General features: G+C 36.2%; 1 protein-coding gene across 2 annotated transcripts; it reads right to left on the minus strand.

Moving 5' to 3' along the window:
* Positions 1-20: 20 nt before the first annotated feature.
* On the minus strand, positions 21-25,172 carry SDCBP (syndecan binding protein). 2 transcript variants are annotated; one of them, XM_090283662.1, is made up of 9 exons: positions 25,067-25,172; positions 14,958-15,023; positions 10,849-10,927; positions 9,688-9,797; positions 7,453-7,611; positions 5,459-5,634; positions 3,948-4,119; positions 2,288-2,379; positions 21-1,178 (listed from the first exon to the last, which is right to left on the minus strand). In XM_090283662.1, the coding sequence occupies exons 2-9, from the start codon at positions 15,006-15,008 to the stop codon at positions 1,124-1,126; spliced, it is 894 nt and encodes a 297-aa protein (XP_090139788.1). In that variant the 5' UTR covers positions 15,009-15,023; positions 25,067-25,172; the 3' UTR covers positions 21-1,123. The 2 variants fall into 2 exon arrangements, with proteins under 2 accessions (XP_090139788.1, XP_090139786.1); XM_090283660.1 differs by having other exon boundaries at positions 7,453-7,614; positions 25,067-25,171.
* Between the last annotated feature and the right edge of the window lie 9 nt (positions 25,173-25,181).

Below are 25,181 nucleotides of genomic sequence, written 5' to 3' on the forward strand. Positions count from 1 at the left end.
GCAATAATAAGACATTCTGATTAAATTTTAACTTTATTTATACATGTTTAATTGAAATAGGCATAAATCAAAAAGAAGAAGAGAATCAGGATAAAGTGTCAATGCGATTTTGTTTGCAGGAAGGAGTCAGGAGATAGAACAAATTACCAGGACATTATAAGACCATCTCAAAGTAGCTAGGTTACATGTTTAGAGTAAAATGTCAAAATTAGGTATTATCCTACTTAATCTACAAATAAAAACAGAAGTCAAAAGTTTATTCTACTTAGGATAAGAATTTTTACATTAAATATATCGTGATTCATTTCTCAGAAAATGATACCAGGAACTTGGACAAGTTTCCGTTACACAATGACTAGAAAATACCAAATGCAGCTAAGCAGTTATGCTACACATAGCTCAGTCTATACCACTAATTTGTTTTGGGCTAGTGTACATTTCAGTTTAATATAGACCTACATTTTAGGTTTTAGAAAGGCAGCAATAGTTATATTTTGGCTTTTATTCTAGATGCTTAACATAGTTAAGGCGACAGTTCAAGCATATTAAGTGAAGGTAGTTAAAATTTAATAATACAATCTCTTGCAACCTACATACCTTGTATAATGCTTACATGGAATGAATCCAGTGTTCTTTAATTGGTGTTTTACAGACACACACTACACACACAGGAAAAAATTATCAAAAGCAATCATCCTAAATATACTATAGTAACAGTAAAAATGCATATATACCATAGAACTGAAGTAGTATGAACAGCACTACTTGATTTCTAGAATAAAACTGATGGTTCTAACACAAAGCTAAAGCCTGCATCAGTCATTCTAATCATCATGGCTTGTAAAAGCATCAGGTTTCCAGTAGAGAAACTAATCTATGAAAGTCAGTAAATCTTCTCAAAGTTTCACATCTGTAAAACCAGGATAAGGCTACAACTATTTTGAAGTCTGAACAAGGTATCAGATCAAACAGTTAAGATTCCCAGCCATAATGTCAGATAGAAAGGACCTCATGCAGCATATGCTCTCTGGCTCCTAGAAAGCTCCAGGTGCATAATACGAAGTTAAGTTGCCAAAGAAGTAAACTGGAAAAGTTCAGCAAAGTTGCCATTGAGTCATGACTTTTAAACCTCAGGAATGGTGTGGTCCATCAGGCTTTTCATAATGCTTGGTGCCATCCTACAAGAGAGTCACTTTTATTAAAAACTGAAGTTTGGGTTTTTTTTGTTTTCAAAAATTCTGTGTTGATCCAAGAAACCTCCACTTCAAACTTAGCACCCATTAGCATCAAGTGGGATAGTGGGAAGGGGGGGGGGCAGTTCTTTTTAATGAGTTCTGATCTAAGGGTCTCATGTAATCGACTTGTTTTGCAAATATTCAGTGTGAACGGCTATCTGTATCTTGGCTAGAAAAGTTAGATAAGATACAATTAAACCTTTGTATATTAAGGTTGATATTAAAAAGAAAGAAAATGAGAATGCTGTTATGAACTGCGAGGGAAGTTGGGGGGGAGGAGCTCCTATCAGTCATTTAAGAGAGAACTTTAGAATGATTTGTTCTGACAGTAACTCCCTTTTTTATACCCAAAGAGTAACTAGTTATTTTCCACCCAGAAGCTGAAACTAACAAAAATTTCATTACAGGTGTTATGTTTTGTTTTTGTTTTTTAATCTTATTTCCACATGCAAGATAAATCTTGAGTCTGAAAAAAGGAACCTAAGTTGGCTTGGCAACAACAGCTGTGCTACAGCCAGGATTTAAAAAGCTCCAAGGAAGATAACCCTTGCTGCCCCTTTTCTAGTCTCCCCTCCTAGCTTTCCAGTCCTCATCCTCCACACACCAACCCCCCGCTACCTGTCTCCTGAGATGCTCGAGAGAATAAAAACTGAGACTCCTAACTTCCAGAAGGCAAGAATTTGCCATCGTGAACCACCATGCCTAGATTTCTACTGAGCAGGACCTACCAGCAGCCTGCAACCACAGCCCGTTCCGCTGAAAACTGGAAGCTGAAATGAAAGCACACCCACCTCTACTCACATACCCTTTTCCTACTAGGAAATGTCAAAATTTCAAAAGTGTATGGTGAATTTTATTCCATACTTGGGAAATTATGAGGGATCATCCTTACCAGCCAATTCCTCTGATTTAAATAATTTAATCCGAACCTCTAGATAATATCAATGTCATCCCTTAGGTAAAGAATGAAGAGTTTAGGAATTTTTAAAAAGCATAGTGCTTATATTAAGTCACAAAACCATAAGCATCAAATTAAAGAATTGTTTACTTACCGTTTAATAATATGTTCAAAGATGAAAGCAGGCATGATTGTAATGGTAACTACAGTCCCAGATGTTGACAGTATGTCTGCAATTTGAGAGTCCTATTAAAAACATAGATAAGAATTAATTCCAGATTTTTTACTCAGTAAACATAAAATTATAATTATGTTATTATTGGTAAAAAAATATCTATGTCCTCTTATGTTCTCCTAATGTCTCCAAAATCCTGTCCTGTGGTATTTACAATTTTTTTTCTAATTTTCTTTTTTTTTCTTTAAGATTTTACTGATTTTTACAGAAAAGAAAAGGAAGGGAGAAAGAGAGGGAGAGAAACATTGATGTGAGACAGAAACATCAATCAGCTGCCTCTATATATGCCCCCCCCCCCCACCCCCCGGGACCTGACTAGGAATCAAACCAAACCAGCACCCTTTTGCTTTTGCAGGACACTGCCCAACCAATTGAGCTATCCCACTCAGGCCTTTTTTTCTAGTTTTCCTTGCCAAGTTTAAGTCTGTAGAATCACAATTTCATAGATGGTAGCAAAATTGCTTAAGTAAACTGATCTGAATATATTAGCAAAAAAAAATTTTATTACTTAAGATTAAATATTTTCCCCCATGTACAGTATTACCACATCTCAGTTAACCCAAGTTTATAAAATAAGCAGGTCATAATGAAAACCTTTAAATATTAAAACAGTCCTATTTAGGAACGTGAAAGGAAAAAAAAACTATAAAAATGAAGTACTAATAAGAACAAACTAACTCCTACAACCTGGATTGAAAAAGCTGGGCAATCATTCTTTGAAAATGTCATTAAATCTTCAATGCCTATGTCTCCACAGAATTCAAGTTCAAGAGACTACAGAGATCTAGTCCAACCCCTTTGTTACAGGAACAATAATTCCAGATAATAGGCCAGACACTGGGTTGGCTAAAACGTCAGTTTAGTTTTTTCCATAAAATAAAAGACCTTTTCATTTTCACTAATAACTATTGATTGGGATATTTTGACTATGTTGGTTATCTCCCATGTGTTATAATGTTGCTTGTTCTCAATGTCTCAATTTGATCTCTATCAAGTTCAACAGGTCTGCCTGACCGTGGAGTATCATCCAGCAAGAAATATCCAGCATGAAATTTCACAAACCACTTTGACACATTCAATTAGTCACAGCACCTTCTCCATACACTGCACGAATCATTTTGCATTTCAGTTGCATTTTTACCCTTCTTGAAATAATAAAGCATAATATGCTGAAAATGCTGCTTATTTTCTTCCACCTTCAATATTAAAATGGCTACACAAAAATTCGCCAATTTTGCTAGGTTTTTTTAAATGCATGCTGATATGACAGCTGTCCCAATGCAATCTAACAAATATATTTCAAATGAAGTTAAAGACAACTATAAGTGCTACTACAGCCATCTTATGGAAAACAAACACACTCTTTAGCCAACCCAGCAATTCCTTTGTCCTGAGAGTGCAGCCAGCAGAGAGCACAGCAGAGCCCCAGGTCCCACTTCATTCATCTTCCCACTCATCTCAATATTTTGGAGGGCAACATGAAAATAGCACCACAGCAACCACCTAAACAGTCTAAAAAAAAAAAAAGACATTTGCTAAAATAAAACCAGCAGAACAAGACGCAAGTTCTGTCCCTTACCTTCAATCCAATGACATTCTGTCCATTAATCTCACAGATGCTGTGTTCTGTGAGGAGACCATTTCTGGCTGCAGAACTGTCTTTTACTATGGATGTTATTTTTCCATTTTTAAAGATAAAACCAACGTGTCCAGTACTATCCTTATGCATGGTAATCGTGCGTTCAAAGGGCCTGTAAACATAATAGGTTCAATTAACAATTCCATAGTAAACATTTTAATGGACTTCTGCCATACTAGATGCTGTTAGCTAATAAGAGCAACTAAGAACAGCTGTAATATTGCATACTGGCGGAATATCTTAGCATAAAAGATTAGTTAACCCTTCAACAATGGAGGGGATGAGGAGCACTGACCCCCGCGCAGTAAAAATCTGCATGGAACTTTTGACTCTGCATAACCTTAACTATAGTTGCCCCTTCACATTTGCAGATTCCCAACAGCAGCTCAAAACAGCTGACCTCTGTACAACAGATTTGAAATGCATGGGTCCGCATATTAAATAAATCCACGTATAAGTGGACCTATGTAGTTCAAGCCCATGTTCAGGTGTCAACTGTATTTTTTTTTATTATTCTTTATGGTTTTCCTAAATTACTAATCAAGACTTCCTTCTTTTAAGTATCAAAGACTTAATTGGCTTCTATGAAGTTCCTTCTAGAAAGGAAGACAGGTAGCTACTATAACAAGCAGCCAGCTATCTACTCTCAAAAGCTACCATGCCAGTTATACCTGCTCACCTCTATAATTCTGCTGTCATGTCATTATTTTGTGATAAACCTGTGTTTTTATAAAATTCAGAACAGTCTTAGCTTCCTGTGTGTCCACGTTACTCTTTTCCTTAAGATATAAAGCAAAAATGACATTAGTCTATAAAATGTTTTCTAAATACCTACCACATGAGAAACCAGAAACACAAAAGTAAAAAGTTTAACTGAGAAGAATAAAAACCCAAAAGTTAACTGTAACAATATGATAATAGGTCCACCCTTAACACTTGTTGTGAGGGCTGGGGTAAGAAAATAAATGGAGGTCCATCTTCCATGTGCTAAATGTTTAAGTTATAAACAAACTAACTGCTAAATAAAATGTTCCATCCTCCCACCATGACAACTAGAGCTTCATAACCACCCCAAAAGCCAGATTTGTTTTTTTAGAACTCATATGTACCTACAGTTCTACAGGGACCCTAGCACTTAAACAAACCCTAGACTGCATGTCTAAGCAATAAATTGGAAAGCGAGGCCAGAGACACCATGTTGCTTAGTTACTTTTCCAATGTCCATTTTGAGTGTTCTAAAGAAACAGATTAAAAAAGGACAGTAACTTCTTCGAGGATGAATTTCTATACAAAACCAGAATGCTATTTAAAAAGCAAAGTACGTAAGAAAAATCTGCACCACACACTTTAAAGATGCTAAGGCTCACCTATAACATTTGATTACCTTCTGCAACAAAATACCATTTTCACAGAATCTGAAAAGCCCCAGGAAATGAGAAACTGGTCCTTACCTATCACGAATAGTCATAGTGATCTTCTCTCCAAAAGCCTGTTTGAGCACTTTGTGCGCTTTATCAGAGCTCCAGCCTGCACAGTTTTCCCCATTGATCTGCAGTACTTGGTCCCCAAATCTCAGGCCAACCAATGAGGCTGGAGAATTTGCCTGAACTAGCTGAACAAATATACCCTAGAGAATAAGAAAATAACTCTGGTCATTTACCTTTGTTATGGTAGTTTTAACATACTGGAAAATCAGGAACCACCATTCAGGTCAGTAAGCTACCTCAGTAATTTTTAAAAATTATTTGAGTATATGTGTCATTGCCCCAAAAAAAGAAATTGAAAATTTTATCAAGGTAAGAATCCCAATAAGTAATTTATATGTCAAGTCATCAGCCATCTGCCCAACCTCAATCATCACCTTCATCTTGGGATAAAAAGACTAAGGAAAACAAAAGTAGAATTACTATAATAACTATAAGCTTCTATGAGTCTGACAATACTGAATGGGTATTAGCCACATGATCATTCTTTACAGGGAAAGCAAGTCAAGTGTTTTGTGATTTCTTTTACAGTTTAAAAAATGATAGTTTAAGGTCATAATTCTACCTTTTGAGCTGAAGGATTCCTTTGCCCGTTTGCTAAATTATTCATAACCAAGTAAGGGTAGGGTTTACTTAACACCCTAAAAAAGGTGGGCACATTCAATACCACTCCAGTTTTTATAAAGAATCCACTATGAAATAAATCTAGATAACTCAAGTACACTTAACTAAGATATTTTTACTTATATAAACTCAATCTCAGACGTTGAACAAAATATAAACAAGTATAAAAGAATGAACCTGATAAAATAGGAAACCATATATGAGAACAGACCCTTTCTACCATCTTAAGCTGGGTCAGACATGACTTCTGTCATGTGTCTACTGCTTCAGTTTAGGGCAGCACAGGAAAACCAGGCAGCATTCTGTGAGGTGGTCTGACCACTGGGGTTTGGCAGAGGGACAAATCCACCAGAAGGATAACTGCAGTGGGGAACAGGGGCCTATGAAGAGCACCTTGTCTCCTTAGGACAGAGGAAGGAGCAGAAAAGAAACCATGGCACAAGGGGCAGCAACTACTCTATTCACTGAAGAGGAAGGAAGAGCAGTGAAGTCAGAGTTTCCCAAAGAACCATGCTGACGTGTCTTGAATAAACTACAAGTGTGCAAAGACATCGACGCCCTCAGCCCCCTGGGTAGGCCCACAGTGTTAGGACTTCCTGCCAAGATCAGCCTCAGCCATTTACCACAATGTGCCATGCTCATTATTTACTATGTGAAAACGTTGGACACAATGAACTGAGACCTCAAGACTAAAAAGGAATCCAATAAGGCAATGCCTAAAACCATAAATCGTGGTAAAGACTTGGCAAGTCCTTAACAATCCTGAAAGTTTCCTCAGAGTAGCCCTGCTTTAATTCCTTCAGTATGGTTAAGGGGAGATAGGAAGTAATTATAAAGGTAAAGTAATGGCTACCCTATTAGAAGCTCACCTTTCCACAGAAAATGACCTATTAAATTCATATGGAAGGATGGAAATAACAAAACTGCAAAACCACCTTAACAACAAGTTAAATGGTCATCCTTTGGTTTAAAAATATTCATCATAGGACCACTGATTTTCACTGGTCTGTTTTTTCTTAACTTCCACATCTGTTGCCCTATTTCAATCCAGAATTCTATCTATATAAACTATGTTATAATATATGCAGACTAGTGAATTTTAATCCAGAAAGAGGGCTCAAAAAAATAAAGTTGATTCAAGGTACTGTTGGAAATTCCAACTCTGCCTCTTCCTAATAGGGCATCTCCAAGTGGAAAAAATTTAAGTTGGCTGATTTAAAGTATTCTCAATAATAGATGCACTATTATACTGTATTAACATATTTCATTCTAACACTGATCACTTAATAGCCTATAAGCTATTTAGATAACTTCAAATAGACATTAAAAATACTTACATTATCTACTGATTTAAGCCTGAGCCCAATTTTTCCATCTTGATCCTTACACAAAATGACTTCACGAATCCCTTGCTTAATTTCTGCTCTACGAATTCCAACATCATTACCAGTTACAGGAGCCACCATATAGTTCATGCTGGAAGGTCTTGCTACCAACTGCTGCCAAAAAGATACACAATGTGTCAGTATGTATAAACATTCTGTGATTAAAAAATCTAAAATAACTTGAATATACTCAGTTGTGGTTTCCCAAAACAGTAATCTGGAAATTATTTCTTTCAGATAGTTCGGTTTATGCAAAAATTACCCTGGCTTTTATTTACTAATTCCTCAGTTAACTTATTCCCACATTTATCATCTTCCATAGATATAATGACTGATGGCGGCCTTCTACATTCAATGCCATTTGTTTCATGTGTACTTTGGCTTTTCTTCAATTCAAATATATGATCCTTGAACTTAACAGTTATATCGTACTTTTGTAAGTCATGCAACATTTTCCGGAGGGTTCTTTTACATGGTCTGATCTTTAGCAATCTACTTACCCCACCCTTTCAGAGGATCTATAAAAGGGCAAGCAACCTTCTTACCTCGCAGTGCCATTGTGAGGATGAAAACTGCATGTTATGCTGAGGTGCTGGCACACCGGGCAAATATTATTTCTCATCCCCTTTAATAAACAGCTATGGATTAGCCAATTGATTGTAGGCACAAACCAGACTGCACTAGAATAGCAGGGACTCATATCAGGTACCATATTTCAAGTTTCTCATTGTTTTCAAGTTTTCTTGACCTAACTGGTTTCTTATTTTAAGTGGACCCTTTTTTCAACCAAAATGTCAGTAAGGGAAGAGCTTAAACAAGGCTTAACTGGAATTTGTCATAAAAAGCTCTCATCTACGTAAGAATTGGGATGCTCAGAGCGGCAATCATAGGGAAAGAGGAACCTCATACATACACCAGAAGTTGCACAATTTTTAATTCAGATTTCATGGTAATTATGACAGCTCCAAAATCAGCCTTTTAGACTCTGCTTGGTGATGCTGGGGTTGAAATGTGCAGGTTACATTTTCCTTTGCCAACGGGTTTCTGCTTAACCCACACCACATGAGGCACTAGAGCGGGGGAAAGCTGGAGGATGGACAAGTGCCTTGCTCCTCCTTGTCTGCCTCTGGTTGCTATGAGCAATGCCTGGGCATAGCCCTTAACCCTGGTGGCAGCAGTTAATTCCATTCTCCAAATTTTATTGACACTCCCAGAACCAGCCGCATTGCATCTCCACAGAGGTACCAGCACTGTCAACAGTGTGCTCTCCTCCAAGGTCTGAGGTCCAGCTCCCGGGAGCTCTTCCCCCAAGCTTCTAGGTTCTGATAACTTCAATGTCCTCCCTAAGATACAACCTTATTGCATATTTGCTTTTTTCAATTCTTCAGCCTCTTTGTCTAATTCCTTAAATTACCTGTTAAAATGTCTGTGATTTCTGTTTTCCCAAATGAACTTTAACTGATACAAGCCAAGTTTTCGATTAATATTTGTTAAATAAAAAATATCAGTTACTTTATTAAGCACTGGGGTTACGGCAACAAGCTTGACTCGGACCCTGTCTTCGTAAAGTAAGTATTTAACTATAATTATATTAAATGCCATAAAGTGCTATGGTCTCATGGCAATGACTTTTAATAAAAGGCTACAAGATACAATATATTTAAGATTAGTGTTTGGGGTCTAATTACAAGGAATATTAGGCCTCAACATATTAAAAAATTATGACCAAAAACTAAAACGATGATAGACCTCTACTTTGTAATAATTACTCAAGCAGCAGCTTAGTACTGTATGTTGTAAGAAGTTACTAGAGGAACTATAAGAAACTGTAATAATTTAGGTTAGAAATACAGAGACTCTGAATAGTGTTACAGTGGGACTGGAATGGATAAAATGAATACAAGAAACATGGTGGAGATAGAATCACTAGATCTTAGTTAACTGAGTAAATGCAGAAGATGAGAATGCAGTATTCAAAGGCATCTGAATTTTTAACTTCTTATAAATTAGACAAGTGGTAAGAACAGAAATGAAGTAGACTACTTATAAGTAATATTGAGAGAATCTAAAACTTCTGAGAAGAAAGGTCAATGCTAGTTATAAATTTTGAGTTAGCCACCAAGAGAACTTGTATTTATGTGTAAAGTATGGTTTTTTATAATTCAAAATTAATTACACTATACATACCCCCTGAGTTGGTGCTCCGGGGACGATGCCCATATTTGCACGTATTTCTTCTTCATTTAAAACCAGGCCCATGTATGGAAAAAGCTCCGGATACAATTTAGGATAGAGATCTAATATAAATAAATGAATGAATAAAGAAGAAGAACATTGGTAGAATATTCAAAATGAAAGCTGTTGTCATAATGGGCTTCTACTCATGTTAATAATCTCAGACTTCTAAAAATTCAGAAGAGTAGAAATAATTTTTCCAAATATCATATCTTACCTTTCCTTTTCTTAAAATAAACTGAGTTAATTAGCAATTTTGTGAACCACTGATTTTCCAATATAGAACAACTGACCAAAATGTCTACTGTCAAGGCAGCTACTTTATAACTCATTTAGTAAACACTGCTATGAAATGACCCTTCTGAACTAACTACAATTAAAAAAAAAAAATCAAAGCTTGTAAATTTATTTAGTGTCATACCATTTTAAGAATGTTAACCATATTCCAATGAAATCTTGGAAACAGTGTGTTTAAATATTAACAGTATTTAACTTAGTAGTAGAGTTAGGCACTATTTCCAAATACTCTTGTTCACATGATTTATTTAAGACTTAAAATGGATTTTCTATAAGAAACAATGTTATAAACAGTTATGAGAGGCCAAAAAAACCTATTTAACACTCCTTTTGTATCACATCATCTTTAGGGGCTCTCTCCTGAATCCCCATGAACTTAGAAAGGGGACTAAAGAGAATGATACGGAGACTAGGTAGATTCCAGGATTTGGGAAGGGCCCCCAAAGGGAAGCAGTTGGAAATTTCAACTACCCCCTAACCCCCTCAATATAGAGGACAGTTCAGAAATTCAAGAGCCACAGTATAGGTACAGTTCACATAAATGAATCAGTCTTAAATTAGGAACTCATGAGGACTAAAATGTAATGTAATTAACTTAATTTTCATTAAGCCATAAAACATATCTTCATATTCATAGTTCACTTTCTTGGTTAAAGGTTTAGGTTTTGAAATAAACTTTTTTTCTTCTTACTACTAAAGATTTAACCACCAATTTTATTCTGCATAAAATTTTTAAATTCTTGGATTCCTTATTTCTTCAAAAGAACACTTAAAAGATTTCTGTTCAAGGAGTATGAACCCAAAGTATAAACCTACTTCCATCTTGAGCGATGGGAGCAGACGCTTCAGACAAAATTGCTGGGTTGGCAGGGTTTGCAGAAAAGGCACTTTGAGCCTGAAAAAGAAAAGAAAATTCTAAAATAATGTTATATCTGTACTTAAAATTCTTATACGTTAAATTCAGTACTTCCAAAAAGAAATTAAAACACTCAAGTTGTACTCAAGAAAGTTTAATTTCAAATATTTCAGCAATAGTTTTCAAAAAATCTGCAAGTCAAAAATATTTTCATATTCTAAAATAACACTATCACATAAAACTTGACTAAGCACCATTCTACATCTTATAACCAATATTTCATAGTGCTGCTACAAATTAATAAAGTAACAGTTTCAAAATGTATTATAAAATGCATGGTTACCCATTTTACATTTTCATTATTCTTTTAGTAATCAGTCTAAAAATACTTTATTTGCATAAGAAAAAAGCTCAGCCATATTCATATAAAAGCCACATATCATAAAAACACCTACAAATTTAAATACTTAGTAAGTTGCCAGTATTTATTTTGCCCTTTTAAAATATGCTACTGAAATAAACTTTATCTTCATTTTAGCAAGTATAAGAAGCAGCTACATTATACTAAATACAGAAACATTACAAAGTATGCAAAATGCATACTTTATCACTGACATAAAAAGTTAAACCCTGGCTGCTGTGGCTCAGTGGATTGAGCATCGGCCTGCAAGCCAAGTGTCGCTGGTTCGATTCCCAGTCAGGGCACATGACTAGGTTGCATGTCAGGTCCCCAGTTGGGGGCGCGTGAGAGGCAACCATAGTGACGTTTCTCTCCCTCTCTCCTCTCCCCTCTCTCTAAAAATAAAATAAATAAACAAATAAATAAATAAATAAGAAAGAGAACCTGGAGTAGAAATGTCTAGATAATATTGAGTTCTTTCAAATAGGCATAAGTTTAAAAAAAAAAAAAGAAAAGTTAAATACATATAATTTATAATTGTTAAACAAACTTGCCAAAATCATTCTGACAACTAGACTATATTGATGTTACTCATGCTCATGTACGCCAGGACTCCGCCCTGGGCCGCCCTCACAACCCGCGTTGTATTAAGTATTCCACTGGTGCAAATCCTTTCTCCTTTACAGACAGATCTGACTTTCTGAAATAGCCATGTCATCTGAAGACAAGGCTGGTAATCAATTGTATGACCTGTCTCCAATACCACTTTTTACATATTCATAAATATGTGCACTGTGTATAGAGGGGAGAGGTAAAATGGAAACTCTTTGTACTTTACATTCAATTTTGCTGTGAACCTAAAACTACTCTAAAACACAGAATTCATTAATTTTAAAAATTATTCCTTTTTAGATTATTTTATATTCTTTCATTCATTGCTATTATTCTTATCCAAGGAAAACTGAAGTAAGAATATATATAGAAAGTTCTCTGCAACTAGATATATCTTTATTATGTAATCTGGAGTAATAAAAGAAAGATGGTACAACAAAGGCTTAAGGGCTATGAGTCACTAAATGTAGCAAATTGTTTCACACTTATCTGAAATCTCAAACTAGGAAAAAAGGGGGCAGGGAAGATCCCCAAGGAGCACACAGTTACTGCTGGGCATGTTGCTTCTGTCATTACAGAAAACACGTGGAGAGACCATGCTCACGGAGTCAACACTGCCAACCTCTGCCCACTGCATTAGAAAACTGATGAGCACTGGATCTCTGTATCATTGTATCTTAAAAGCTTATTTTGCATAAGTACAGCAACCACACACTCCTGTTAAGGATTTGTAATGGATAGAGAGGTTCAGGGATTATATAATTCTCAATGCCACAGCCTAATGGCTATTGTAAAAATAGTTTTACAGTATATGAACTGCCAGTTCACTGCTGCATTTAGCCTTGCTGTGGTGTAAAGGCCAGAGGATTAGAAAATAAACACCACCTTTGCAGGGACATCTCAAGAAAAATAAATAAACCTAAGTATCAATACTGTATAAAATAAACTACATACACAGACACATACACACACAGCCCAAGACTTCACAAGCTAGAAATATTTTTAAATCCAGTGAGAATTTTTAAATAACAAACCAAAACAAGAATAACATATCCCCCCCAACACACACACACACACACACACACACACACATTGTTGTATCTCTGAGCAGCTAGTTTTTTGCTCAGAACATAGAAGGTCTTCTTGTAATGGAAATGTCCATATAATTTGCTTCTCCTTAAAGAAGTACACCTAATGTAGAGTGTAGCCCTATTTTCCAATCCAACATTTGTCAATATCAACTTTCTTTTTCTGCTGTTTTCAAAATCAAAAACCTCCGCTCTAAGTCAACTATGGCTAATTTAAGAGTTTAATTCCATAAAAATGCACAAAAATGATAAAAACAGAGATTAGTTATTCCTTCAGATCCATCTGCAAATCCTTATCCCTTAGTGCTCTGCTGTCATTAATGGCCTGTTATTCTTAAAGGCTAAATATTTGACATAAAGATTTTTTTTTTTTAAATGTGTTTGTTCAGATGAACTCTGTGGATATAAAAACTGCATGAGCCCCGGCTGGTGTGGCTCAATGGATTGAGCTCTGGCCAATGAAACAAAGGGTCACCAGTTCAATTCCCAGTAAGGGCACATGCCTGGTTTGCAGGCCAGGTCTCCAATTGGTGGCATGTGAGAGGCAACTACACATTCATGTTTCTCTCCCTCTCTCTCTCCCTCCCTTCCATCTCTCTAAAATAAATAATAAAATCTTTAAAGAATAAACTTAAAAAAAAAAACACATGAGAAAACACTGACAAAATACTGAAGAAAACAGGGATAGAGCATTTAAGAGAACTGAACAGACCACTTAAACTGTGAGGCATCAAAGCTTTGGCACTGAACAATACATTTCAGAGATTTTACAAACCTTATTTTAATATCCACAGTGGATCTATGGTGGAAAATATGTGTTCACTGATCTCCCCCCATATTTAACCAATCATTACTAAAAGGTTAATAATTCCAGCCATATATTTGTTGCTATTATTGTTGGGGTTTTTTCATCCAAAAGACCAACATTTTTGCCTAAAAACATTTGTATTCTTGAAGTTGTTTACTTCTCACAAATCTGAAATAAACCTTTTATGCTCATTAAATAATTATTAAGAAGTAAATATCAGAGTAAACTGAGGTCAAGGCCTCAAGTGAAATGATCTTTAGAGTAAGAAGCTTTGAAGTACCAAACAACTCAAGAAAGAATTTCATCATATTTATCATATAAAAGACTTTAGAGATAAAGTACAAGAAGTCTGACTTATGTTGTAAAATTAAAATAAACAACAGCTGAAAAAATTCTAAGTTTATAAGAGATCAAAATTAAAAGTAAACTGGAATCAAGATGGATTCATTAAAAACTACAAGTTATCTTCAGTTAAAAAGCATAATAAAAGTTTACAAAATAGCCAAGACCTGATCCCAACCTCAAAATCTCTTAAGCAGAAACATGTCTCCAGAGCTAATACTTACATGAAGGACTACAAAACATTTATGACTTAGTGAGATGAGCTATACTGTAATCTCTTACAGTCATTTACGGTACAAACATGTGAAATGTCTGCTGCTTAGATCTAAAAGGAAATAAGTCACTACACTTTCTTTGTGCTTTCACATGACTACTCTTCCATAAGCATCATGTGCATTTCACTATTCCTATAATTTTTAACTTCAAAGAGAAGGCAAAGGTTTTAAAGATTGGTCAAAGCTGATTATCCAAAAATACAACATTCTAATTTTAAACAAAACTAGGACATCAAAAAGTTAAGTGTATTTTACCAACTTACATATGTTGTACTTAAATTTTAGTCATAAAATCTAGCTATCATTGAATACTTAAGTCCAGTTTTAAAGAACTGGTCTTCATTACCCATTAATTCATAGTAAAATGAAAAGGAAAGCCTTTTTAGTCTGCAATTAATAAACTGAGAAAAGTGTATGCTGTATAAAAGTGAACAAATATATCTAGTTAAGTTTCTTGCTTCACTTTACCTGTAACTAAAATGTATGGATTAGTATGTGGGGGGGGGGGGGGGGGGGGCGGAGCATGTAAACAACTTACACATACCTGAATTACTTTGTCTACCTTCAGATCCTCAAGAGACGGGTATAGAGACATTTTTGCAGGATTTTTCTAAAGAAAAAACAAAGAATTTCTATGATTCATATTTCACTGAAATTTAAATAGTATCTGTAACCAGCAACATGCACAAAAACACATGTAAACATTTAACACAATAAGAAACATTTAAATTGCAAAACACATGAGGAAATACGAACATGTGAGCTATATAAAAATTGTAATTAATAGCTACCAAACTGCCTCTCTCCCTTACCACTACTATCAAACTATATCCACTAGAGACTTTAAACTTCCCTTCAAATCAAAATCCCTTCATTTCAAAAGTTTAGAAAAAAAAACTTTTTTTAATGGTTATATGATTTACCTAAGGTTACCTATCTATCACTGGGGAAAAATACATATACACAGGAGTGGGCAAAAGTGGGTTTACAGTTGAGTACACAAGTTTTTCCCTTGCATTATTGTTTATTGTATTATTAATAAAGTACAACTGTAAACCTACTTTTGCCCAATTGTATCTACATATATAGGTACAGTTGACCTTTTGAGGATCAACTTGTATTTCCAGCTAGTTAGGAAACTGAGTATACAGCAGGCCAACTTAAGTTAAACTGAGATTTCAACTGCAAGTGTAGTTGGAACTCCTAACCCTCTCGTTGTTCAAGGGACAACTATATATAGAAAAAACAATATACTATACACCAACCATTAATAATATTTTATCTGCAGAAGACATGAATGAAATAGATAGTAAGGGCCTGAGGGATAAGAGGGAAATTTTTATATTTTAAACATTTCTATACAGTAGTCCCTCTCTATATTGTGGTTCACTTATCACGGCCTCACTGTATCGCAGGATTTTTAAAAATATTATATTTAATTATTTATCGTGGATTTTTTGCTATATCACGGGATTTTGTGGTAATGTATACATATATTAAAGTTATGTAGGTTTAAGAGTGTAGAATATGTTTAAAAACACAAGTAGTGTTTATAAAGTGTGGAAAAGGTTAATAAGGGAGTGGGAAAGGTAAATAAGGGGACTGGGAACTGTTTATATGTGTGTGGGAAGGGTTTATAAAGCCTTAAAATATATATAAATACTAAAATAAATGTAAGGCTCCTACTTCGCGGATTTTCACCTATTGCAGTGGGGTCTAGAACGTAATACCCGCGATAAGTGAGGGAATACTATATTGTTCAATTTTCTCTTAGTCACGATGAATTTCTTTTTGTAGTAGTTTAAAACAATTTTCTAAAAATATTACACAGATATGTTAAATTTTTGTTTAGCTATTTGAGATGAATATCTGGCACTTTCTTTAAACCCAATGTGACAATATATCCTCAACTGTATAGAGTTTAACATAGATTCTTGAGCTGGTTATCAGTTTATTACCTCTCATTTCCAAATCTATCCATTATGGACTGCTCTGTCAAAATTTACATATGGCTCTTTTGCCAGCTGGCAGGATGTTGTCAGTACAGGGAGCTGGAGGTTCAGTGGAGAGAATTTCCTCCAGTCAGGCTCTTGCAGTACCTGCTTCTCTAGCATCTTCCCGCTTCAAGGAGCAGCTTATTAAGCACCCAGCTCTGGCAATGCACAGCAACCCACAGTGACCCCAGCACTCACTGGTGAGTAGGTTCCCAGCATAGTGCCACCAGCAAAGCACTTCCCCCCTGAGCACCTCCCTGGGAATGACCTTCCTCAGCACCTCAAAGGGAGAATTTCCAGTAAGTTTAGTAACTCAGCAACTTTACTATTCACTGAGTGATGGCTGTACTCTCTCCAAAGCCTGAATTTCAGACATAAGAGGGCACCCTCTTCGTGGGCTGGGATACTCTATCTCAGCCCTGGGTTTAGTAGATACTTATTAAAATCTACTCTTCCTGTAGTCATTAAAGTTCTCTTTACTCTTACTATAGCCAATCTGTTTCTTTAATCATGTTACAGTTAATAATTCTGTACATTAAACTTTCACTGTTCAAATTACTACATGGCTTCTGTCTCTTGCTTAGGTGCTCAATAATAACATTTTTAAATTGATATACTTCACATACCGTAAAATCCATTCTTTTAAAGTATACAATTGAATAGGTCTTCGTAAACTGAGTCGTGCAACCACCCCTACCATCTAATATTAGAACACTTTCGACACCCCAAAATGAAACTCCGTGCCTACCCATTCTCTCCTCCCTCCACCTTCAGGCAACTACGAATCTCCTTTTTGCCTCTCGATTTGTCTATCCTGAACCTTTTATTTTCAATCACAGAACATGTGGCCTTTTGTGCCTAGATTCTTTCACGTAATATAATGCTATAGCAGGTGCCAGCACTTCATTCCTTTTTATGGTTGAATAATAGTCGATATATGGATATGCCTCATTTTGGTTTCCACTCATCAGTTGATGACATTTTGGATGGTTTTGAACTTTTTGACTATTATGAATAACATTGCTAATAATGGAAGTAAACATTTACATCCAAGTTTTGTGTAAATATATATTTAATTCTCTTGGTATTCAGCTAAGAGTATAATTGCTGGGTGATAGGGGAACTCTGTTTAACTTTTTGAGAAATTATCAAACTGGTTTCCAAAGTGTTTTTCATTTTTACATTTCCACCAGCAACACATGAGGGAAGATTCTAATTTCTCCATGTCCTCGCCAATACTTGCTATGATCTGTCTTTTTTATTACAGCCACTCTAGTAGATGTGAAGCAGCATTTCACTATATTTTAGATTTCTATTTGATATCAAGCATCATTATATGTGCTTCTTGGCCATTTAGCATAAGATAACAACAACAAAACAATATTAGAGCCAGAATAATCCAAGATAGAGGTGAAACTAACCAGAGAATGTTCCCTGACTCCACTATATACTCATTTGGTGAAATGACACACCTGGAAACCTTATGAACATTCTGTGCAGATCCTTCCTGGGACCTTTCCTAAAATCCCCACCTACAGAAAATACATAAAACTCTCAGGACAAAAGACGCCAGTTCTCACTCTTTGAGCACACCTGTGCCCCTTTTTCCTCAGGCATGTACTTTGCTTGTTCTTTGGTAAACTCTAAGGGTCTTCATGAAGCTTGCGTCCAGGGAAGCAATAAGGAGTGGCAGCTCGTCCCAGGTTTACCCAGTGATCCTGTCTCCAGGGGTCCTTCCTTTGCCTCACTGTCCCAAGCTTGAATAAACCTTACACTCACCCAGACTTGTGGTCTTGAAATTTTTCTTGCACGTGTCAAGGACCTAAAGGTCACCTGCCATGCAAAAGACTATGCAGGGGCAGAGACAGGGCCAGCCCCAGGGACAGAAGCAACATTGTAACAAAAAGATATTACCATATTCTTTCATCTTTTATATTTATACAGGAAAAGCTACTTGATATGGTTTGTACGTGGCCAAATGAAGGCAGATGTTTAAATCAACAGAGGTAATTTAAAAAACTCATTGCACTGCTTATTCTAATTCATATTAATAAAAGTATAAATTCAAGTTACATGCAAATATAGAACATAGGTCATGATTAGTCTCTCAATAAAATCACATGCCATTCAAGTTTGCAAAGTACTGCATTTTGACAATCCAAGTACAAAAATTACCAGATAGTACGGACAGAACCTATTAGAGATTTATTTGAAATCTAGAATCAGTATTGTATTTTCACAACCCGGTGCACAAAGAACCAAAAGTAATTAATAACCTAGAATATATTAGAGATGTATTTGAAATCTGGAACAATAAGATGTATATGTTCCAAATTTATGCATGACAGTTGAGCAATTAGCTGTACTCAAAGATGTTGCCCATTTCAGCTATATATACCTTCAAAACCAGGAAAATTTATAATAAAAATGTGGGCTTCTTATGTTCAAGTTATCATTTTTTTTAAACTATCCCTTTATTTTCACTTCCACAAATTATTCATGAAACGGTCTAAAGTATAAAAAATAACTAAAAAATGTTCATTGGACCCCCAATGGTAAACTGATGACCATGTTTTCTATTGTATTGAAGGTTAATAAGCATTTCAGATGGTTTATATATGGTGTCAAGGAACATGTATAAAAGTCCCAAGCAGTCTTCCAAGAGCAATGTTTTCAAATGTGGCTAATCATATCAGAATTACCTGGGCACTAGCTAAAAATAGCTCCCAGGCTGACATACATTTTGTGAACACAGGAACTCTTCTTTTTTAATAAATATCCACGGAGACTATGATGATAAGCCACTGAGAAATAGTCATATAAAGTCTACTTTAAGTAGAATAATTTTCTTCTTATCTAAAAGATTCTATTTCATACCTATTGGACTGACAAATATTCAAAGTTTGACAACACTCTCAGATCATAACGCTTTGAGAAAGTCATACATTACTAAAGTGTAAACTAGTACAATTTCCATAGAGTGATACTGAGTATCTATCAAAATTATAAATGCAGATACCCTACAACCCAGCAATACCACATCAGGTCTTTAGCCTACAAATACATGTGCACATAAAAAGTGATATGTAAAAGTTTATTCACTGAAACACCAATTGTAATAGCAGAACACAAGAAATAGAGGAGAAAGTTCTATACACACTAATATTGAAAGAGGTTCAAAATATTATCATTAAGTGGAAAAACAAGCATGATTTAGAGCAGTGTATGATAAAATATGCTAACATTTGTGTTAAAAGGAAGAGGGGAACTTAAGAAACCAGAAGAAGACTACAAACTAAACCCAAAGCTAGCAGAAGTAAGGAAATAAAGGTTAGAAAAAAGATAAATGAAATAAAGAATTGGGGAAAAAAACAGAGAAAAGTGATGAAACCAAAGCTGGTCAACACAACTGACAAATCTTTAGGTAGATGCACTAAGATATAAAAAGAAAAAGCTTTTACACTGACTCTACAGAAATAAAAAGGATTATTGGAGAGTACTATAAGCAATCATATACCCAAAAAACTGCAAAACTTAGATAAAATGGACAAATTCCTAGAAACACCAAACCTACCATGACTAAATCACAAAGAAATAGAAAATCTAAACAGACCTGTAACTAGTGAACAGATAGAATCAGTATCACAATCTCCCAACAAAGAAAAGCCCTGGTCCTGATCACTGGTAAGCTCTATTTAACATTTTTAAAAGAATTAATATCAATCCCCCTCAAAATTTTGCTAAAAAAAAAAAAAAACAAAAACGAATTGGGGGGTGGGCATGTTCTACCTCATTCTATGAGGACAGCCATTACCCTGACACTAACACTAGATAAAGATACTATAAGAAAGAAACTACAGACCAACATCCCTCAAGAACATTGATGGAAAAATCCTAACAAAATACTAGCAATAGCAAATAGAATTGGACAGCATGTTAAAACAATTATACAACTATATACCGTTAGCAAATAGGATTTTTTACTCCCTGAATACCAGGATGTTCACCATAAGAAAACTGATCAAAGTCGTCGTCGGCAGCCGTCCGTCTCGAGAGACGATGGTGTAGCTTCTTAAGAGTCTATCTGCACCGCCGAAAATGGTTGTGCAGTCCGACTCAGGAGTGACACGGTATCTGTCTCCTCCCGTGTTGAATTGACATCTTGCGATGACGCTGGAGTGCCCTCTCCAGTGAAGCTGAAGCTACAGAGCCTGGGCAGGGTGATATGGAGGGTCTGCTGTTGCCCATGCAGCAGACCCCCCCTCTCTTCGCAGCTGAAGGGTCCAAGGGAAAGACGGAGTCAATACAGCTTGGCTTCAGGTGCGCCGCAGGAGTTGCCGGTGTTGACTACAACGTCGAACCGCCTTAGGGACTCCGGCTCCGGATTTTCTGTCGGGGTTTACTCCCTTAGCCTTTCCCCTGAAGAGGTATGCCGCAAGGCAGCGGAGGTTTTTTGGAGTCAGAGTTTTCCTTCTCTGACTGATCAAAGTAATGCATCATAATCAACAAAAGGGGGAAAAAACACATGATCATCTCAACTGATGCAAAAATAGCATTTGATAGAACTCAACAATCTTTTAAGATAAAAACACTCAATAAAATAGAAATATAGGGGAATTACTTCCACATATAAGACTGAATACTTTTCTTATAACATCAGGAACAAGACAGAGACCCACTTTCACCACTTCTATTGCAACAGAGTTCTAGCCACAGCACTTAGGAAGGGAGGGAGGGAGGGGAGATATAAAAGCATCTATGTAGGAAAAATTTACAGATTATATAATATTATTAGGTTTAGGGTTTAGAAAACCCTAGACTCTACCAAAAAAAAAAAAAAAAAGGCTGTTAGAATAAACACATTCAGCAGGATACAGTCAATACACACAAAAATCAGTTGCATTCTTATACATAAACAATGAACAATCTAAAAAGGAAATTACAAAAACAAGACCCTTTACAATAGCATCAAAAAAAAACCTTAGGAATTTAATCAAAGAGGTAAAAGAATTGTACAATGAAATCTAGAAAACAATGCTAAAAAAATTAAAAAGATAAATAAATGGAAGCATATCCCATGGTCATCAATTAAGGCTTAATATTATTAAAATGTCAACACCATCCAAAGCAATCTACAGATTCAATACAATCCCTATCAAAATCTCAATGACCTGTTTTTCAGAAATACAAAAACCCATCCTAAAATTCATATGGAATCTCAAGGCATCCCAAATATCCAAAACAATTCTGAAAAGGTACAACACTGAAGGGGTCACACTTACTGATTTCAAAACATACTCAAAGTAGTAATCAAAATAGCATGGTATTAGCATAAAGACATAGAGACCAATGGAATAGAACAGAGAGCCGAGAGATAAGCCCTCCAATATAGAGTATATTGACTTCTGACAAAGGTGTCAAGACCATTTAATGAGGAAAAGACAGTTTTTTCAACAAATGATGCTGAAAAAATTGGATATACACATGCAAAACATTGAAGATGGACCCTTACCTAACACCACATAAAAAACAACTCAAAATGCATCAAGAACCTAAATGTAAGAGCTAAAACAATAAAACTCTGAGAAGAAAACATGGAACAAAAGATTCACAGTGCTGGATTTGCAATGACTTATTGGATATAACACCAAAAGCATAAGTAATAAAAGAAAAAGTAGACATATTGGACTTAATGAAAAATTTTCTATTTTGTGCAAAAGGAATTATCAACAGAGTAATATGGCAACCCACACAATGGGAGAAAATATGTGCAAATCATATATATGATACAGGATTAATATTCTGAACATTTAGAGAACCCCTAAAATTCAACAACAAAAAAATTGGCAAATAACTTGAACAGTCATTTCTCCCAAGAAGATACAGAAATGGCTAAAAAGCACTTGAAGATAGTCAACATCATCAATTATTATGGAAATGCAATCAAAAGTAGGAGAGACCACCTCACACCCACAAGCATGACTACTATCACCAAAAAAATAAATAAATACATAAAAAAGCCCTGGCAGGGTAGCTCACAGTATAGTCCCAATACGCCAACGTAACAGGTTAGATCCCAGGCCTGGGCACATAGAAGAACTGACGAACGAATTGATAAATAAATCGAACAACAAACAGATGTCTCTCTCTCTCTGTCTCTCTCTCTCTCCCCTGCTCACTTGCTCCCTCTCTCTCTCCCCTCTCCCCATGACCCCTTCTCAAATCAATAAAATTGTTTCATAAAGTGTCAGAGAGAATATGGAGGAATTGGAACCTTTGTGCTGTTGGTGGAACTATGAATTGCTATAGCCCTATAGAAAATAGTATGACAGTTTCTCAAAAAATTAAAAATAGAATTACCATATATGATCCGGCAATTCCACTTCTGGCTAGATACCCAAAAATATTGAAATCTGGATTAGAAGAGATTATTTGTGCATGTATGTTCATAGCATTATTCAGTTGTTCACACACAGAAGCAACCCAAAGTGTCTATGGAAGGATGAACGGATAAGCAAAATGTAGCATATTCATACAACAAAATATTATTCAGCCTTAAAATGTTAGGAAATTCTGCAATATGCTACATGGATGAACCTTGAGGACATTACACTAAGTGAAAGAAGCCAATCACAAAAGACAAATACTATGATTCCACTTAAATGAGGTACTTGGTCAAAATCATGACAACACAAAGGAAAAAACTGTGGCTGCCAGGGGCTGGGGGAGGAGAGGAAGAGAAGCTACCATTTCATGGGTTACCGAGTTTCAATTTTACAAGTTGAAAAGAGTTTTGGGGATGTATTGTGGTGGTGATGGTTGTATAGTATTAATGTATTTAAGACCACTGAACTGTACGCTTAAAAATGGTTCTGATGGTAAACTTTATGTCACGTGTATTTTACCACCATTAGTAAAAAAAAAAAAAAAAAAAAATGAAGGGGTAGAAATATATTTATATGTTTGTTTGTATAGGTATAAAATATCCCTGGATTCATACCAAAGAAACACAAAACAGCTGGCTCCTACAGAAAGGGAATATGGTTGGTTGGCTAGAGACCCTAGAAGGAAAACTATACCATATACCTTTTTTATTACTTAAATTTTAAGACATGTTACTGCTTACCTCCTCAAAAACTAAATACATGTACAAACAGTGTGTGCAGCAATTAGAAATTTAAAAGTGCTAAAATAACTATTACCATATGTAGGAAGTATTTTTAAAAGTTGTTTGGGGGACTCTTTCATTTTAGGAACTCTTGGCATTTACTACCTTAAAAAAAAGTACTTAAATCTGGTAAAAATAGGCAGAAAAATAGTTGAGTCATGCTCAGTTTAAGGAAGTGGTTATCTGTCTGGCTTTTTTTTTTTTTTTTAATTGAACGGTACACTAGAATACTGCTATTAGGAAATTTTCCCGCTTTTGTTCATGATTTCTAAATTCTTTCTTACAATGCGCAAACATGACTAAAAATTAATGCTGCCAAAGTTAGAGTTAGACCGTGACTATTTCCTGAACGTATTAAAAGACATTCCACTTCCTTATTTTTATTCTGTGGCACAATCATTTGATCTATCCTTTTAACGTACCATTAAAGCACAAAAGTTTATAGAAATAAGTTGTAACAGAGAAAATAAAATTTAAAAATTGTTTTACTGTTTGCCCACAACCGCTAACAGAAAAACTAAAGAATGGGGACAAATTTGTGTTTAAATTAATCACTTACATGTATTTGAGATAAAGCTGCAGCTGTTTCTCAATGTCCTTTTTCCTTTTTAATCGATTGTCTTTTCTTTGAGGCAAATGCATGTTAAGTGTTTGGTAAACTAAATGTACTTTCTAAGTAATGGATTTACCTAATGGAATACATAACAGTAAATGTGTATGCAGATAATACATACAGACTAGGGAAACCTAGAAATTCCTTTCAAAAACTGGCACATTAGAAGACTCTATGATTAAGTAATTCCACTTAGCGGAAAACTTTTAACGTACAAATGCCTTCGCTTTCCCATTATTACCAAGAAATCCTGAAACGAAAGCTCTGAGTCATGAGCTCTCAAGGGATATTTCCTTCTGAACACACCCTCCCAGCTCCAACTTCTCTGGAAACAGGCGCACAGAGAACCACCTCTCCCCAACCCCCTTCCAGAAAGTCAGTGCTTCGCCCCCTCAACAAACACCGCCTCCTCCTTCCAAATCCTGACGTTCGGATTTGCTACCCAGGAAGGTGATTAAGTACAGCCTGGAGGAACGCGACAACCGCTCCTTCTCCTCCAAGAGGAACAAAAAGGGTGGAGAAGAACCGGAATGAGTAGAGTCCCAGAGGGGTGGCGCGGGGCTGAAGGAGGCGCCCCGGGCCCGGCCCCCGAGCTCTGTCCCCGACCCTGTCACCCAACCCCGGCCACGTTAGGCCCACGAAACGCGCAGGGTCGCAGGCAGGCTGAGCGCGCCGCTCCCGCAAACTTTCGCCCCCAGGCGCACATAGGGGCCCGGAGCCCACCAAGGAAAGTGCGCCGCCGCCGCAACCTCCCGAAAACCGTTGTAACCGAGACGCTCTCCGCCAAACGACCCGGGGTCCCCACGCATCCGCCCCTCGTCCCGCGCCAGGGAAGCGGCTTGAACACCCTTCCTCCCCGCCCCCACAGGGCGGCTCACCTAGGCCGCACGGAACCGCTTGCCGACACCGCTGCCTCCAGTCACCAACACTGAGTTCCGACCCGAGGGTAGGAAAGCGGCACGCACAGGAGAACCGCCCTTGAGGCGCGTCATG

Source organism: Furipterus horrens, unplaced genomic scaffold (assembly GCF_987537825.1).
Source record: "Furipterus horrens unplaced genomic scaffold, mFurHor1.1.pri manual_scaffold_7, whole genome shotgun sequence".
Taxonomy (NCBI): Eukaryota; Metazoa; Chordata; class Mammalia; order Chiroptera; family Furipteridae; genus Furipterus; species Furipterus horrens.